Source organism: Ahaetulla prasina, chromosome 6 (genome assembly GCF_028640845.1).
Source record: "Ahaetulla prasina isolate Xishuangbanna chromosome 6, ASM2864084v1, whole genome shotgun sequence".
NCBI lineage: Eukaryota > Metazoa > Chordata > Lepidosauria > Squamata > Colubridae > Ahaetulla > Ahaetulla prasina.
The window spans coordinates 20,743,939-20,760,396 of NC_080544.1; the positions used below are offsets into that span (position 1 = coordinate 20,743,939).

At 47.3% G+C, this 16,458-nt stretch overlaps 1 protein-coding gene across 1 annotated transcript in view; it reads left to right on the forward strand.

The window, feature by feature from the left end:
• The window catches only part of DDX21 (DExD-box helicase 21), a 30,523-nt gene that overhangs the window by 13,444 nt on the left and 621 nt on the right, over window positions 1–16,458 (forward strand). The window contains exons 7-14 of the mRNA XM_058189055.1: window positions 6,740–6,885; window positions 7,104–7,253; window positions 9,771–9,932; window positions 11,175–11,294; window positions 11,462–11,535; window positions 12,521–12,680; window positions 14,113–14,247; window positions 14,638–14,682. Coding sequence (XP_058045038.1) covers window positions 6,740–6,885; window positions 7,104–7,253; window positions 9,771–9,932; window positions 11,175–11,294; window positions 11,462–11,535; window positions 12,521–12,680; window positions 14,113–14,247; window positions 14,638–14,682 — 992 coding nt within the window. The remainder of the gene's footprint in view (window positions 1–6,739; window positions 6,886–7,103; window positions 7,254–9,770; window positions 9,933–11,174; window positions 11,295–11,461; window positions 11,536–12,520; window positions 12,681–14,112; window positions 14,248–14,637; window positions 14,683–16,458) is intronic.

Here is a 16,458-nt window from a genome sequence, read left to right on the forward strand (position 1 = left end):
GTCCCGCCTCCTATTTATAGTCTCTGCAGATGTCACTGCATGACAATTATGACTTGGCTTTGTCCCAACTCTTCCGCTGCTGCGCACGCCGATCAAGCCTTCGTAATCTTGCGTCCCTCCAAAACTGTTCTTGGGGCGTTGCCAAATCAGAAGAAGGCCCGGGAGAATCAGGCCTTGCCGGCCCCTCCCTTTGACTGGGTGGCAGGGAGGGAGGGGGCTCAAGAGAAGCAGGGCTTGCCAGGTCTTCTCCTCATTTTCTGAATCATCCGAGTCCAGGAGTCTGGGTCCAGGAACCTGGGTCACAACACTATCCCTCACCGCAGGGCCCTTCCCCCGGGGCTGACGATCGGGATGCGGTCGGGCTGGGTTCTGCTCATGGAAGGCCTGCACCAGGTCAGGGGCATGAACGTCGGAGGCATCTACCCAGGAGAAATCAGTCCCGTATCCCTTCCACGCGATCAAATATTGGAAACGACCCTTTAGCCAGCGAGAGTCTCGTACGCTGTGGACTTCGTATTCCTCCGACCCGTCCTCGGCGACAGTGACGGGTGCTGTTGGGCACCGAAGGGGACTCGGTGTGGCCTCAGGAACCAGAAGGGACCGGTGAAAAACGGGGTGGATCCGCATGGATCGTGGCAGGGTCAGTCGGTAGGCTACCGGGTTGATGACTGCCTCGACAGGAACGGGCGATGAATCAGTGGTCCAACTTCTTTACCGGCGGTCGGACGGGAGGTGTTTGGTGGAGAGCCACACCGGTCTCCAACTGCCAGCGGGCGTTGCCCGTCGGGAGCGGTCAGCAGACCGTTTGTAGTCCTCCTTGCCCGATTCAGCTGCTGACGTACCAACTGTTGGACCGCATGCAATTCCGTCAGGAAGGTCTGCGTTCGGGAACAGGAGAGTCCGGTGGTGCCAGAGGAAGAGCCGCGGATGGTACCCACATTGGCAAAGAAGGGGGTCATCTGAGTAGAGGTGTGCTGAGAGTTGTTAAAAGCAAACTCCGCTAGAGACAGGTAGTCGGCCCAGTTGTCCTGTTGCTGGTTGATGAAGCAACGGAGATACTGTTCCAGTATACCGATGACCTTCTCTGTACCCCCGTCGGTCTCCGGATGGTGCGATGACGACAGACATACCTGCACCTCCAACGCGGCCATCAGGCTCTTCCAGAAGCGGGCTGTGAACTGAACTCCGCGGTCCGAAACCACCCTGTCCAGTAGACCATGGAGGCGGAAGATGTGCTGCAGGAAGAGGCGGGCGTTTTGCGGCTGTGGGCAGTCCGCGGCATGGGATGAAGTGTGCCATCTTGGTGAGCATGTCCACCACCACCAGCACCGTGGTGAACCCAGAGGACGGCGGCAGGTCTGTCAGGAAATCCATAGAGATCGCCCCCCAGGGTCTGTCGGGTGTCGGCAAGGGCTTGGAGGAGCCGGGAGGGGCCCCCGTGGCGGTCTTGGCTTGCCGGCACGGTACGCAGGATGTCACGTAGGCATGTATATCATGCCGCACTCGGGGCCACCAAAAGGTCCGTGTCACCAGGTGGAGGGTCTTGAAGAACCCAAAATGTCCTGCTGCAGGGTTGTCGTGGCACTGGGTCATGACGAGGGCTCGGAGTGGTCCTGTGGGTACATATAATCGCCCCCGAAACTTGAGTAAGTCCTCCTCCAAGGTCCAAGGAGACGTGGGGCCCACCTCCGCTCTCCTTTGCTGCGACCAGGCGTCCTGGCGCTGCGCCTCTCGCACCTGGGCCCACAAGTCCACTGGCTCCCGTGCTGCGGCCAAGGCTTCTGCCGGCAGCACTGTCCGTGGAGGAAGGGGGTCTTTGGCGCAGAGGTACGCTGGCTTATGGACAGGGCATCCGCCCTCCGGTTGTGACCGCTGGGAATGTAGGTCACGGAAGTTGAACCGGCAAAAACAACGACCACCGGATCTGCCGCTGGTTTAACTTCCGAGCTGTGGTGAGGTGCTCGAGATTCCGATGGTCCGTTCGGACCTCCACCTGATGTCGGGCCCCTCCAGATGGTGTCGCCAAGCCTCGAATGCAGCCTTGATAGCCAGCAACTCTTTTTCCCAGATAGTGTAGTTGCGCTCGGAAGGGTTGAGTTTCCGGGAGTAGTAAGCGCAGGGAAAAAGTGTGCCACCATTCGTCGGAGCCTGTAGCAGCACCGCTCCCAGAGCCACATTGGACGCGTCCGTTTCCACCACAAAAGGCCGGAGCGGGTCGGGATGCCTCAGGACGGGTTCCGTGACGAAGGCTTTCTTGAGGGCTGTGAATGCTTCTTGCTGCGGGGGACCCCACCGGAATGCAATCTTCTTCCTGAGGAGCTGGGTAAGTGGAGCTGTCAGTGTGGCGAAGCCCGGGATGAAGGTCCGGTAGTAGTTGGCGAAGCCCAGTAGGCGCTGAACATCCTTCACCCGACGAGGGGCTTCCCAGCTACACAAAGCTTCTACTTTACATGGGTCCATGGCTATGCCCTCGGGCGAGATGATATGCCGAGGAATTCTATGGAAGTCCGGAAGAAGACGCATTTCTCCAGCTTCGCATTGAGTTGTTGCTCCATAGCGTTGCAGAACCAGACTGGCGTGTCGAAGGTGGCTTTCCTGGACCGGGAGTAAATCAGGATGTCGTCGAGGTAGATAACCACGAACCGATCCAACATGTCTCGGAACACGTCGTTCATGAAGTGCTGAAAAACGGCGGGAGCATTGGTCAACCCAAATGGCATGACAGTGTATTCGTAGTGTCCGTATCGGGTGCCGAATGCCGTCTTCCATTCGTCTCCTTCTCGTATCCGCACCAGGTTGTAGGCCCCGGAGATCGAGCTTGGTGAAGATCGTGGCCTCCGCAACCTTTCCAGTAGCTCCGGGATGAGCGGCAGGGGTAGCGATTCCGCACCGTAATGGCGTTTAGCGGCGGTAATCACAGCATAGGCGCAAGTCCCTGTCTTCTTCTTCACAAAGAGGACCGGGGCCGAGAGGGACTTTGAAGGCGGATGAACCCTCGGGCCAGGTTTTTGTCCAGGAAGTCCCTGAGGCGGCCAACTCGGGCTCCGACATGGAATACAGGCGTCCCACAGGCAGTGGTGCGTTGGGCAGAAGGTCCACGGGCAATCGTGGGGCCGATGCGGGGTAGTCGGTCCGCCTCCTTCTCGCTGAACACGTCGGCGAAGTCCGTCAGCTCAGGAGGCAAGGTGATGGCAGCGGTGGGGACGTTCTGGCCGGCACAGGTGTGGCGGATGTGATCGACGCACTGCAGACTCGGGAAAGAGATGGCGGTCCGCGACCAGGCCACCTGCGGATCATGGGTCCGAAGCCAGGCCAACCCAAGGAAAATGAAGGTCCGCCGTGACATAAAACTGGATCGCCTCCTCATGGTCCCCAATAGCCAGGCGCAAAGGCTGGGTGGCGAATTTAATGGGGCCGGACACCAGTTCTCGTCCATCAATTGTCTCTACCCGCATCGGAGGGTCCACCGGAACCACGGGGACCGCAAACTGGGTCACAAAGGCCTGGTCCATAAAGTTTGTTGTGGCCCCTGAGTCCACCAGCGCATGCGCCTGGAGCCCGTCCGACTGGTTCCCCAACCATATCCGTGTGTCCAGAATCAGATGCCGAGGGGGCCCAGAGTCTACTTCCGCAACGCCCAGTGGGGGCTTAGTACGTGCCCGACCTAGGGTTTCCCCGAGGTCGGGCCTGCTCCGTTTCCCGATTGGTCACGCTGTGATTCGGGGACCGGCGTGCGTGCCCCACTTCGCTTTCTGGGGCAAGAAGCGGCGAAGTGGCCGGGCTCCCCACAGTACAGGCACAATCCCCCTTGGCGCCCCCGGTTCCGCTCCTGGGCTGTTAGGCGAGGTCTGGCCGCCCCCAACTCCATGGGCTCTTCCGCAGCGGTTACAAAACGTGGGGCGACCCTGGGTGCTGGTGGTGCAGGAAGTGGGGGTGCAGATGTCGACGGAGGGTCCCGGGGGGTGCGACGGGACGGTCGCCGTTGCAGACGGGCATCGAGGCGGAGACAAAGGGCACCAAGTTGTCGAGGTCATGGCGCCTCACGCGGGCCAGCTCGTCTTGCAATTCCTCTGAGAGTCCCTCCTGAACGCTGGCCCACCAGCGCTGCATCATTCCAGTCAGAGTCCTGGCACAAAAGACGAAATTCGCGATGTACTCCTGCAGGGGCGTTTCCTTGACGGAGTTCCTTAAGGCGCCTGGTTGCCGCCAGCATTCGAACGGGTCCTCATACATGGTGCGAGGTGCTGCCAAAACGCTGTTGGTCCGCCAGCAGGGGCTGTCCTGGAGCAAGAGGGCGTGGCCCATCGAGCAGCCGAGCCGGAAAGAAGGTTAATCACGAAGGCCACCTTAGCCCGGTCGCCTGGGAAATCCTCTGGCCTCATAGCCATGTAGAGCTGGCACTGTCCCAAGAAGGTCGGGAACATCTCAGGCTGCCCAGAAAACTTATCCGCACGGTTATCGGGCACTGCGACGAGGAGGAGGAGTGGGAGGATGGGGGCTGCAGGCACATTCCTGGCAGCAAGTTGGCCTGCCAAGTGAGCCACTTGCTGCTGGAGCTGTTGATTAGCCGCTGTAGCTGCTCTAACTGCTGCTGTACCTGCTGCTGATCCATCTTTGGTGGAAGATGTTTTAGTCAGGTCTTGGACAAAATGTTCTGTTTCCTTCCCCAATACTCCCAGCAAAGAGTCCGTCAGAGGCCTTCCTTTTTTTTTTCCTTTTATTTACATAGATACATGTCCTGGCCACGTCTACCCACGGGCCTGCCAAGTTTCTGGAGATAACGAGGAAATTATAGATAAGGCCAGAATTACTCACGAATATATTCTTCCCTCCATGAAATAGTTAGCTCGCGCCAAATTCATTGCTTTGTCCGAGACAAAAAACCAGGAAGTCCCGCCTCCTATTTATAGTCTCTGCAGATGTCACTGCATGACAATTATGACTTGGCTTTGTCCCAACTCTTCCGCTGCTGCGCACGTCGATCAAGCCTTCGTAATCTTGCGTCCCTCCAAAACTGTTCTTGGGGCGTTGCCAAATCAGAAGAAGGCCCGGGAGAATCAGGCCTTGCCGGCCCCTCCCTTTGAGTGGGTGCCAGGGAGGGAGAGGGCTCAAGAGAAGCAGGGCTTGCCAGGTCTTCTCCCTCATTTTCTGAATCATCCGAGTCCAGGAGTCTGGGTCCAGGAACCTGGGTCACAACAGATACAGGTTTATCAAAGGCAACTGGGAGTAGAATTAAAATCACTAAACGATGTGGGTTGTAAATTGGGAAGTCAGATGACTGTGTTGCTTAACGACAGCCTCTCTAGCGCTTCCTAATTACAGTCTTTAAGAGTATCCCATGCCCGTTGTTAAGCAAGGACCTTCATGACATCAATTGCGACCCTATTGTTCTGCACTGACTTTGCTTGTAGGAAGTTGGCGAAAAATGTCACAAATATTGACCAGTGATGGGACCGGAACTTTTGAAGACTGTTCATAAGTACCACTTATTCAGAGACATTGCAAGTTTGAATGAGTGATTGTTTGAGCGAGGACCACCTGTATACTAAAAGCATTCTAATTTATTCCCTTATTTCTTTTCTTGCTGGCCCACCCAAAAATACTTTGGAAGTATTTGGCAATAATGACAGCACACAAACAATTTTTATTTATTTATTTATTTATTTATTAATCGCATTTATATACCGCCCTATCTCCCGAGGGACTCAGGGCAGTTCACAGGCAAGTAAAAGACATATAAATACACACTAAAACCACATTTAAAAAACTTATTCTACAAAGCCGAATTAAAAAGCAATATAAATAATAAAAACCCATTTATAAATTTAAAAACTAATCCAGTCCTGCGCAAATGAATAAGTGTGTTTTAAGCTCGCGACAGAAGGTTCGGAGGTCCGGAAGTTGACGGAGTCCTGGGGGGAGTTCGTTCCAGAGGGTGGGAGCCCCCACAGAGAAGGCCCTTCCCCTGGGTATCGCCAGACGGCACTGCCTAGCTGACGGCACCCTGAGGAGTCCCTCTCTGTGAGAGCGCACGGGTCGGTGAGAGGTATTCGGTAGCAGTAGGCGGTCCCGTAAATAGCCCGGCCCTATGCCATGGAGCGCTTTAAAGATGGTCACCAAAACCTTGAAGCGCACCCGGAAGGCCACAGGTAGCCAGTGCAGTCTGCGCAGGATAGGTGTCACATGGGAGCCACGAGGGGCTCCCTCTATCACCCGCGCAGCCGCATTCTGGACTAACTGAAGCCTCCGGATGCCCCTCAAGGGGAGCCCCATGTAGAGAGCATTGCAGTAATCCAGACGAGACGTCACGAGGGCGTGAGTGACCGTGCATAAGGCATCCCGGTCTAGAAAGGGGCGCAACTGGCGCACCAGGCGAACCTGGTGGAAAGCTCTCCTGGAGACGGCCATCAAATGATCTTCAAAAGACAGCCGTTCAATTTGCTTTTCATTCTCAGATGTGTTCTCTTGTTGATTATATTTTATATAGCAGTGATTAGAGATGTACAAAACATTGTGAATTCAAATCATTGGAGGCTACTTGGCTCATTTGGGGAATGTTTGAAACCAGCAGTCTATTGAGTTTTTCAAATGGCATGATGCAAACTGAAAGCAGGGCATTCAGATTAAAAAAAAAACTATATTTCTAGATACTATCATATAAATGTTTCTTGCTTGGCTCTTTTATGAGCATGTATATGGATTTTCTAAACGTTTATATGCATTATTTATTTGTTTTAAGATTCTGAAGATAATCCACAGACGCTCTTGTTTTCTGCAACTTGCCCTCAGTGGGTTTACAATGTAGCAAAGAAATATATGAAATCCAAATATGAGCAAGTTGATCTTATTGGAAAGAAGACTAAAAAAACTGCTATGACTGTAGAGGTAAATTAACTTTTTGTAATAGCATAAGATTAACACTGGATGGAAATCATGAACATGTATGCATACACATGCCTTTCTGAGCGGGTCTGTAGGATCTAGTAGAAAGTGTTGAGATGGCGGGCATGGATGTGCAACCAGAATTTCGCATTTTTTATGTCTTATCACCCCCATCCTTTTCTCTTTGCTAATTGCTAATGAATACGGCTTTGCTTTGGCAGCATTTAGCCATCGAATGTCATTGGTCCCAAAGAGCTGCAGTGATTGGAGATGTCATTCAAGTCTACAGCGGGAGTCATGGACGAACCATAATATTTTGTGAGACAAAAAGAGAAGCAACTGAACTGGCTCTTAATGCCTCAATAAAACAGGTAGAGTGAAACGAAACTATGAAAGGGAATAAATATAATAGAACACAAGAGAACGATTAACAACTTATTCAGCTATGGAAAATTCCTTAGAGCAATTTGTTTCAAAATACTTTCAAATTCACAACCTGATTGAGCGTCTCTTTTTCTTTTTTAAGCTTTTATTATAAGGTTACTTACGATCCATAATTGCAATACCTCTTGATCTCTCAAAAGTTTCTGAACACAATTTTCCGTGCTTATCTGACATTCTTTACTTTTCTGCTGGTCAGTGCGACTGCGTTTGATTTCTCTCCCTTGAAGCTTTATTTTTTTCCAGAGGGTAGTTTTAATACCAATCCCAATTTCCATTTATACATAGTTTTTGTTGAGTTTGTGACCTAATATAGTTGAACACAAAACCTGATTGGATACAAAATTGGATACAAAAACAGTTCAAGTAAAATAAGGCTTGTGACACAGATTTCCATACTGTATTTATTTCCTCTTTATTTTAATATACCTCAGTTGTTCTGTAATAATGTTTCTAACCATTGCTTTCTGATTTTCCAAATGTCCTAAATGGATTTTGGGGGAATATTCTGGGGTGGCAGCCATAGTCATTGGAGTAAAAAATTTTCCACATACTTGAGAGGTAGGTGTCAGAATCAAGGGAAGAGGCAGAATTGACACCCAGGAATTCAGTGGTGAAATCCCAAATTTTTTTTACTACCGGTTCTGTGGGCGTGGCTTGGTGGGCGTGGCAGGGGAAGGATACTGCCAAATCCCCATTCCCTCCTGACTCCTGGGGGAAGGATTTTGCAAAATCTCCATTCCCACCCCACTCTGGGGCCAGCCAGAGGTGGCATTTGCCGGTTCTCCGGACTACTCAAAATTTCCGCTACCAGTTCTCCAGAACCTGTCAGAACCTACTGGATTTCAGCCCTGCAGGAACTGGGTGCAGATTGGCTGCAGTCTGTCACTGTGAGCAGCAGTAGTAGAGGAGAGATCGAGTAGATGAGACATAAGCCGTAAGGGCCGTAATAGCTCAGGCTGTTAGAAGCCTGTTATTAGAACACAGCAGCCTGCAATTACTACAGGTTCAAGCCCGGCCCGAGGTTGACTCAGCCTTCCATCCTTTATAAGGTAGGTAAAATGAGGACCCAGATTGTTGGGGGGGGCAATAAGTTGACTTTGTAGATATACTGTCGTGTCCCACTCCTCCGCTGATGGCCGGGTCAGGGAAATCCGAATCAGGCTTGCCTCTGCAGCTCTGCCCAAAGTCCTAGCAAAGTCCTCAGAGCAGGCAAGAGACCAGTAAGTGACTTCAGCAAGATAAGTTCGACTTTGCCTGACTCAGAGACTGCCAGAAAGCAGATCCTTTATATAGGCTATGGGGTGTGGCTCCATGACTCAGCACTCATTAAGGCCTGCCCCTCCCTTCCTTCTGTTGCCTCCGCCTATCCAATCTTCTGATGCGAGGGTCACTCCAATCAGCTGTTGGAAGTAAACTTTCCTCAGGCTCACATGCTGTGGAGGAGGGGGAGGGGTCTAGCTGCTCCGTTTGCCTGGGCATGGAGCCAGGGCTGGGGCCGGGGGATGCTCCCTCCTCTGCAGCTTGCTTGGGCATGGAGCCAGGGCTGGGACCGGGAGGTGCCCCCTCCTCTGCAGCTTGTCTGGGCATGGAGCCAGGACTGGGGCCGGGAGGCATACATTCCTCCGTGTTCGGGAGCAGATAAGCAGACCCCGGCTGCGGTGAGAGCGGACAAGACACAACATATACAAATAGAATGAGACTATTGCCTTATACACTGTAAGCCGCCCTGAGTCTTCGGAGAAGGGCGGGATATAAATGTAAATAAAAAAATAAAAAAAAAAGCAGGTATCATTCAAAAGGAGACCAAGACAAGGGAAAAGGAAGTTTAGCTTTGCAGTGAATAACATCCTGGAGTTTAGTTGAAGGAAAATATGGAAACTTCTGATGAGCCTTTTCTAATTCTAAGATGTGGTATTATGATGTTATCTTTTGTCTTGAGGCAGTTTAGCTGTCAAAATATTTGGAGTAACTCTAATATAGTCTTGGATGTGGTGGCTCAGTGGCTAAGACTCTGAGTTTGTCGATCAAAAGGTCGGCAGTTCAGCAGTTCGAATCCCTAGTGCCGCGTAACGGGGTGAGCACCCGTTACTTGTCCCAGCTTCTGCCAACCTAGCAGTTCGAAAGCACGTAAAAAATACAAGTAGAAAAATAGGGACCATCTTTGATGGGAAGGTAACAGCGTTCCATGCACCTTTGGTGTTGAGTCATGCCGGCCACATGACCATGGAGACATCTTTGGACAGCGTAGGCTCTTCGGCTATGAAACGGAGATGAGCACTGCCCCCTAGATTCAGGAACTGACTAGCACTAGTCAGGAACGACTAGTAGGAACGACTACTAATATAGTCTTGTCAAGCAAAGATTTTGGTATTTCAGTGGAATTGAGGGAAATCAATCCTGTTATTTGGAGAATTCTCTTAATTTATTTCTTTTTATGTTTGCAGGATGCGCAATCTTTACATGGTGATATTCCACAAAAACAAAGAGAGGTCACTTTGAAAGGCTTTCGTAATGGAGCGTTTGAAGTACTGGTTGCAACTAATGTGGCTGCCCGTGGCTTAGATATTCCAGAAGTTGATCTGGTAATACAGAATTCCCCACCAAAGGTAAAATAACTGCTTTTGTGCAGAGGGAAAACCTATTTGTACCAAAAGGTGCTGTTGCTTAGTGACACAAAAAAAATCGTTAAAGCTTGCTGCAAAGAAGACCTGGGATCCTCATTTGAGTTGCTTTGCCATTTCTGCTGGAAAACTCAGCACAGTTGAAGTGAGAAAGTCAGAAAATTATTTTCATTTCTTCAAAAATAGAACTTTATTCTATCTCTTAGACTGCTAGCTTAAATTTGCTGTACTGTCTTTATCAGGAGGTTGGAGAGTGAGGGTGGGCCAAATTCCATATGTTTTACAAGGATTCCAAAGCAGCTATTACTCCAGGCACATCCGTGAATATTGCACTTTTCACAGTATAAGATGCACTCCCCCCTCCCAAAGAGGGTGGAAATATTGGTACGTCTTACATACTGAATAGAGCCATTTTTGGCCTCCCGAAACCCCACCCCATGCGTCCCGTTTTCGCCAAAATGGGATGCGCAGAGGGTTTGAGAGGCTTGCAGAGTGCTCCTAGGGGCTGGGGAGGGCAAAAACGCAATGCATGGGGGGTTTGGAAGGCCAACCCCCCCTTTTTTTTTTGCAAAAATGGGGGCATTTTTGTCCCCCCCCAGCCCCCAGAAGCACTCTGCAGGCCTCCCAAACACTCTGTGCACCCTGTTTTTGCGAAAAACGGGCCCATTTTTGGCCTCCCAAGCCCCCCTTGCATCACGTTTTTGCCATCCCCAGCCCCCAGGAGCACTCTGAGGTCTCCCAAACCCTCTGCAGGCCCCGGTTTTGCGAAAAATGGGACGCACAGAGGTTTTGGGAGGCCTGCAGAGTGCTGCTGGGGAGGGCAAAAACTTTTTTTTTCTTGTTTACCTCTTCGAAAACTTGGTGCGTCTTATACTCCAGTGCATCTTATAGTCCGAAAAATGTGGTACTTTGTAATTTTTCATGAATTCCACCTATAATGGTGTAAATTTATTCTTGATGTTCAAGTGTTTTCTAAGTAGATTCTTTTTGAATCTATTAAATTTTAGCATTCTTAAAATTTGTTGAATTCTCTCTATAAATGTCACACAATGGTAACATAAATAATTTTCTGTTGAGGTAATTCATAGTTTGGAAAGATAGCTTTGTTTCGTCTTTCTGCTCTCATTAATGGTGTATTTTAAAGAGAGATAACCATTCTGTATATTTTTAAGTAAAAATCCTGGCTTTTCTGCAACATGCATATCATTTGAATGTTTCTTCGTAAAGGACGTAGAGTCTTACATTCATCGCTCTGGACGCACAGGACGAGCTGGACGGACGGGGGTCTGTATCTGTTTCTATCAGCGCAGGGAAGATTATCAGCTGAAGCAAGTAGAACAAAAAGCGGTAATTATTTCTGAATTTCTTAGTGGAAGCTGGGACATCTCTCTATGTTGTCATTTTTTAAAAGCCATATAAGCTTTTAAAGTGCTTTTTACCATTTCAGCTAAAGTGTTTAGGACTAGTTTTCTGACCAACTTTTATCAGTGAAACATTGTGCCTTCTATTTTCAGGGCATTACATTTAAACGTATAGGTGTTCCTACAGCATCAGACATAATTAAAGCTTCCAGTAAAGATGCAATCAGGTACGTTAATCTATATATATATATAACAGTGAAACCCATTCATGCCTTAATCACGAAATCTCTAGAACCGTAATGCCTACAAACTTGAAATTTGCCACGTATGTTCCTCTTGGCTTTTAGGTGCGCACTAAGAAAGGATTTTTCAAAATGACCATCAGATCATTAGTATTTCTTACATTATTATTATTAACACGCTCTGATGCTAATTAGTTAGACGTTCTACTCCCCCTTCCAACTTTAAATAACTCTGGAGAGAACGAGATAGCATAGGACAGGCTTCTGTGGGGCAAGGCTGAGGGAGAAAAGGGGATAGGATAGGGGAGGATTCTGTAAGGCAAGGCTGAGGGAGATAAAGGGATAGGATAGGATAGGATAGGATAGGATAGGATAGGATAGGATAGGATAGGATAGGATAGGATAGGATAGGCTTCTGTGGGGCAAGGCTGAGGGAGAGAAAGGGATAGGATGGGATAGGATAGGATAGGATAGGATTGGCTTCTGTGGGGCAAGGCTGTGGGAGAGAGGGATTGGCTAAGCTAGGCAAGGCAAGGCTTCTGTGGGGCAAGGTTGAGGGAGAGGCTTCTGTGGGGAGAGGATAGGGGAGGCTTCTGTAGGGCAAGGCTGAGGGAGAGAAGGGGATAGGATAGGGGAGACTTCTGTGGGGCAAGGCTGAGGGAGAGAAGGGGAGAGGAGAGGCCAATCGTAACTACTCATTAATTTTCAAGCTTTAATTGTCAATTTATCAAGCCCCATCACATAGTTTCATAGTGAAGCACGGGTATCCAGCTAGTCCTAAATATTAAGTAAAAGTTAGTAACTGAAATGAGATAAGCAGTTTTATGACAGAATCCCCACTCCTTTTTTTTTTAATGTGTGTTATATGGATGCTGCTACCACTGTACATTAAGTTTGTTTGAAAATTTCATAAATGGTTCATTGTTTATTTTAGTGGTTTTGTAAATACTTCTCATAATTTTTCATTCAGATCTTTGGATTCTGTTCCTCCATCTGCCATTGACCACTTCAGAAAATCTGCTGAACAGCTAATAGAAGAAAAGGGGGCCGTGGAAGCTCTGGCTGCAGCCCTGGCTCACATCTCAGGAGCTACATCTATTGAACAGCGCTCTTTGCTCAACTCTGAGGCGGTAATAAATACACGGAGTTTAATACTTACCGACACACATCCTGATTTTCCTAATGCAATATGTGTAACTTGAGGAATCATTTAAAATTTATGCATTATACATATGTTTTCAAAGAGGCCTTTACAGGTACAGGTTTTAATCACAAAGAAAATGTAAACAGTTTCTCCTTTGGCGGCGATTTCCTCACTAGTGTTTTTGAATAACTAGGTGAATACCAACACCTTTTACGATTTGACTGGCCAATCTTCCAGGGTATAGAAGCTTAGGTAGTACATGGATGGGTACTGAGGAAGATGACCTTGATGGCAATTGGCAGGATGCTACCAGGGTGTGGATTATTCTAATCTACCCAAGTATAACTAGCTAGTAAATTGGTGTAAAGTAGTAAAAAGTATTGTGTCTCCAAAAGTTAAGTAGATATTCCTGGAATTATTTAATATTTCCTACAATGAAGGTGTTTAAATATATCTAGTCATTACAGGGTAAGAAACTCAAATGTAAGCTTAGCTGTCATGTAAACCTGACTTGGTGGAATTACCCTTATTTAAAAAAACCAACAGCAAAAATGTTTTCTTTGCAAAACATGGAGTAAAATAAGATAGGTAATCAGTTATTAACGATACTTTAAAAACTTTTTAAAAACTACAAGGAACGTGCCAAAACAACTGAATGGCAATATAGTCAGTTAAACTTCATATGTTTTCCGTTTGGTCCAAATCCTTGCCTCTAAAACCTGTGATTTTGAATGTATTTCAAAGAGATTTTAAGAAATTATAAAAATAAATATGAATATTGTATAAGAAATTTACAATGAAGACTTGCAGTTTCCTATATTGCAAATCAAGGGCTCAATACTTCTCAAGAAGTATTAAATGTTTTTCACAAAGTAAAACCGGTGCAAATTAAAAATAGTTGACTGTTATCCTTACCCTGTTGATGAACACACTCAGAGATGCATTAATTCATTAATCATGTCCATATGTATAATAATATACACGTGTAATTGGACAACCATTTGACTGAGATAGTATAAGGCAGGGGTGTCCAAACTTGGCAACTTTAAGACTTGTGGACTTCAGGCCAGCTTTGCTGGCTGGGAGTTGAAGTCCACAAATCTTAAAGTTGCCAAGTTTGGACACCCCTGGTATAAGTTCTTCTGTCTTGAGCAAGGGGGGGTTGGACTCCCAAGTTCCTTCCAGCCCTGTTTCTATGATTTATGCATTCCCCTTTTTGGATGGTTATTATGTTGCCCGCTGGCCTGCTGTTATCCCATATTTCAGTTGTTCACCTTCTGCTTGCTGAAAAAATTGTTTAGCAGATCTCAACATTCTTTAATCAGTAAGACCTTTAGTAATTTGTGTGTTTGTATATGCACTAATAATTGCACTCTGTATGATAAATGTTTATCACTGATTTTTTTTTTTTAACAAAGGGTTATGTGACCATGATACTTCAGTGCTCGGTAGAAATGCATGCCACTGGTTATGCTTGGCGGGGTCTGAAAGAACAGTTGGGTGAGGACATAGACAACAAAATATCCAGAATGTGTTTTCTCAAAGGAAAAATGGTAAGAAACATTTTTTCTGCCTATAAGGTGTTACTTAAAAAAATTTTTTTAGCAATTGCTTTCTTTTCTGCCTAATCTGGTAATGAGTGAAGTTTAAGTCAGGCATACAGTGTTGATAAAGTATTGGAGAAGATTTGTATAGCTAGATAGTTTTATCTAGAAGAGAGTTTTGGACTTAAATAGAAGATACCTGGTTGTTTATAATTTATGAATAAAATATAATTCAGGATTCCTGTGTGGGTCAACTGTTATAACTAGGATAGTAGATTAAATACAGGTGTTCTTGACTAATCTCTTGCTTGAAACATGTATATTAATGCAAGTATCTTGCTCCTTAAAGAGTTTTGAATTTCTTCAATGACTGATATTCTGTTTCTTTCTTGTGTTAAGGGCGTATGTTTTGATATTCCAAAAGTTGAATTAAATAAAATAAAGGTAAGATTTTACTTTCCAATGTGAATCAACCTTGAGTAGCTCATGCCACTGAATGCCCTTCAGCTGTCATTTATACTCAGATAATCTTAAATATATTCACTTGTATGCTTGTTTCACAGTCTACTGTTGCAAAAGACTTCATAAAATGCCAGAGTGAACTTAAAGTATGTATAGGTAGTCCCTGCTTAACAACCCAAATTAGACCCAGAATTTTCATTTTAAGCGATGCAGTCGTTAGGCGAAACACCATGTACCACACCGCTTTGCAATGGCATTGTTAGTGGTCCTGGTTGACAGGACCTCATGCTTCTCCTAACTTGCTGCGCTTGCCTCTGCTTCGTGTCAAATCAATTGGGCCTCTGGTGGCTCAGCAGACTAAGTCTGTCTGTTATTAACAGCAGCTGCTTGCAATTACTGCAGGTTCAAGTCCCACCAGGCCCAAGGTTGACTCAGCCTTCCATCCTTTATAAGATAGGTAAAATGAGGACCCAGATTGTTGGGGGCAATAAAGTTGACTTTGTATATAATATACAAATGGATGAAGACTATTGCTTAACACAGTGTAAGCCGCCCTGAGTCTTCGGAGAAGGGCGGGATATAAATTCAAATAAAAAACAAACAAACCTTAATTACAGTCAAAGATTTAAAATGTAGAGATTTAGCCTGAAGGCTGTTTGAGACAGGCAGTCCTGCAAAGTTTGATTTCTAACATTTGAGCAGTGGATGGGAAGGAATACGTTGGCTTCAGAGTTGGGAGGGGAAATTTGTGCTGTGCATAGAGGATGCATTTGTTGTGACCCAAATCTAGCATTGAAGTCCTCTCCCAGGTCTGAAAATTTGGATTCAGCAATACTATATAAAGTCAGCAATATAAGTTTCCAGTTCAACCTTTGAGAATCTGAACTGGGGGTTTTGCCCCATTGGGGGCATATAACTATTTATTATCAATAGGGCCATTGTGATCGAATTGAATTAACATTGCTGTGGCATGCAATATTAATGGGAGTGGTGGAGACTAGAACCCCCAAGATACCTTTCGTTCTTCCTTACTTTACCCCTAGTTCTGCCCCAATTGAAAATGAATGAAATCCATTAAGTAGCAGTTTGCTTGCTGTGTCATGTTTCCTAAATTACAGTGATGTCATGGGATAAGTACCTCCTCTTCAATTCCCCACACTAACCTCCCTCCCCCCAGTTCATTTAATCACTCTGCACTGGGAAGTTGGCAAACAGGCCGTTTCCGGCCTCTGGAGGGCCTCCGGTGGGAGGGCGTTTTTGCCGTCCCCAACCTCCTAGAAAGGCTCTGGAGGCTGGGGAGAGCAAAAAACAGGCCTTCCGGTCCCACCGGGAAGTTGGCAAACGGGCCATTTTCAGCCTCCGAGGGGGGTGAGGCCTTTTTTGCCCTCCCCAGACTCCTAAAAAGGCTTTGGAGGCTGGGGACACCAAAAAACAGGCCTTCCCCACCACCACACCCAGCTCCTCCAGAGACAAGAAACAGCCTGTTTTCCTACTTCTGGTAGGGCCAGAAGACCCGAAAATCAGCTGGCACGCCGGAGCTAAGCTCGCATGCCCATCAATATGGCTACACAGGCCATCTGTGGCACGCATGCCATAGGTCAGCCATTACAGATCTATACTGTAGGCACAGGCATGCATTGGGGGAGCAAGGAGCAAATGATGAAAACTTCATGATGACATCATAATGCACATTTTTTTCACTGATGAATCCTCTGGAACTATTGTGAAGAATCTCATGATCTCAAACTTAGGCTGAGG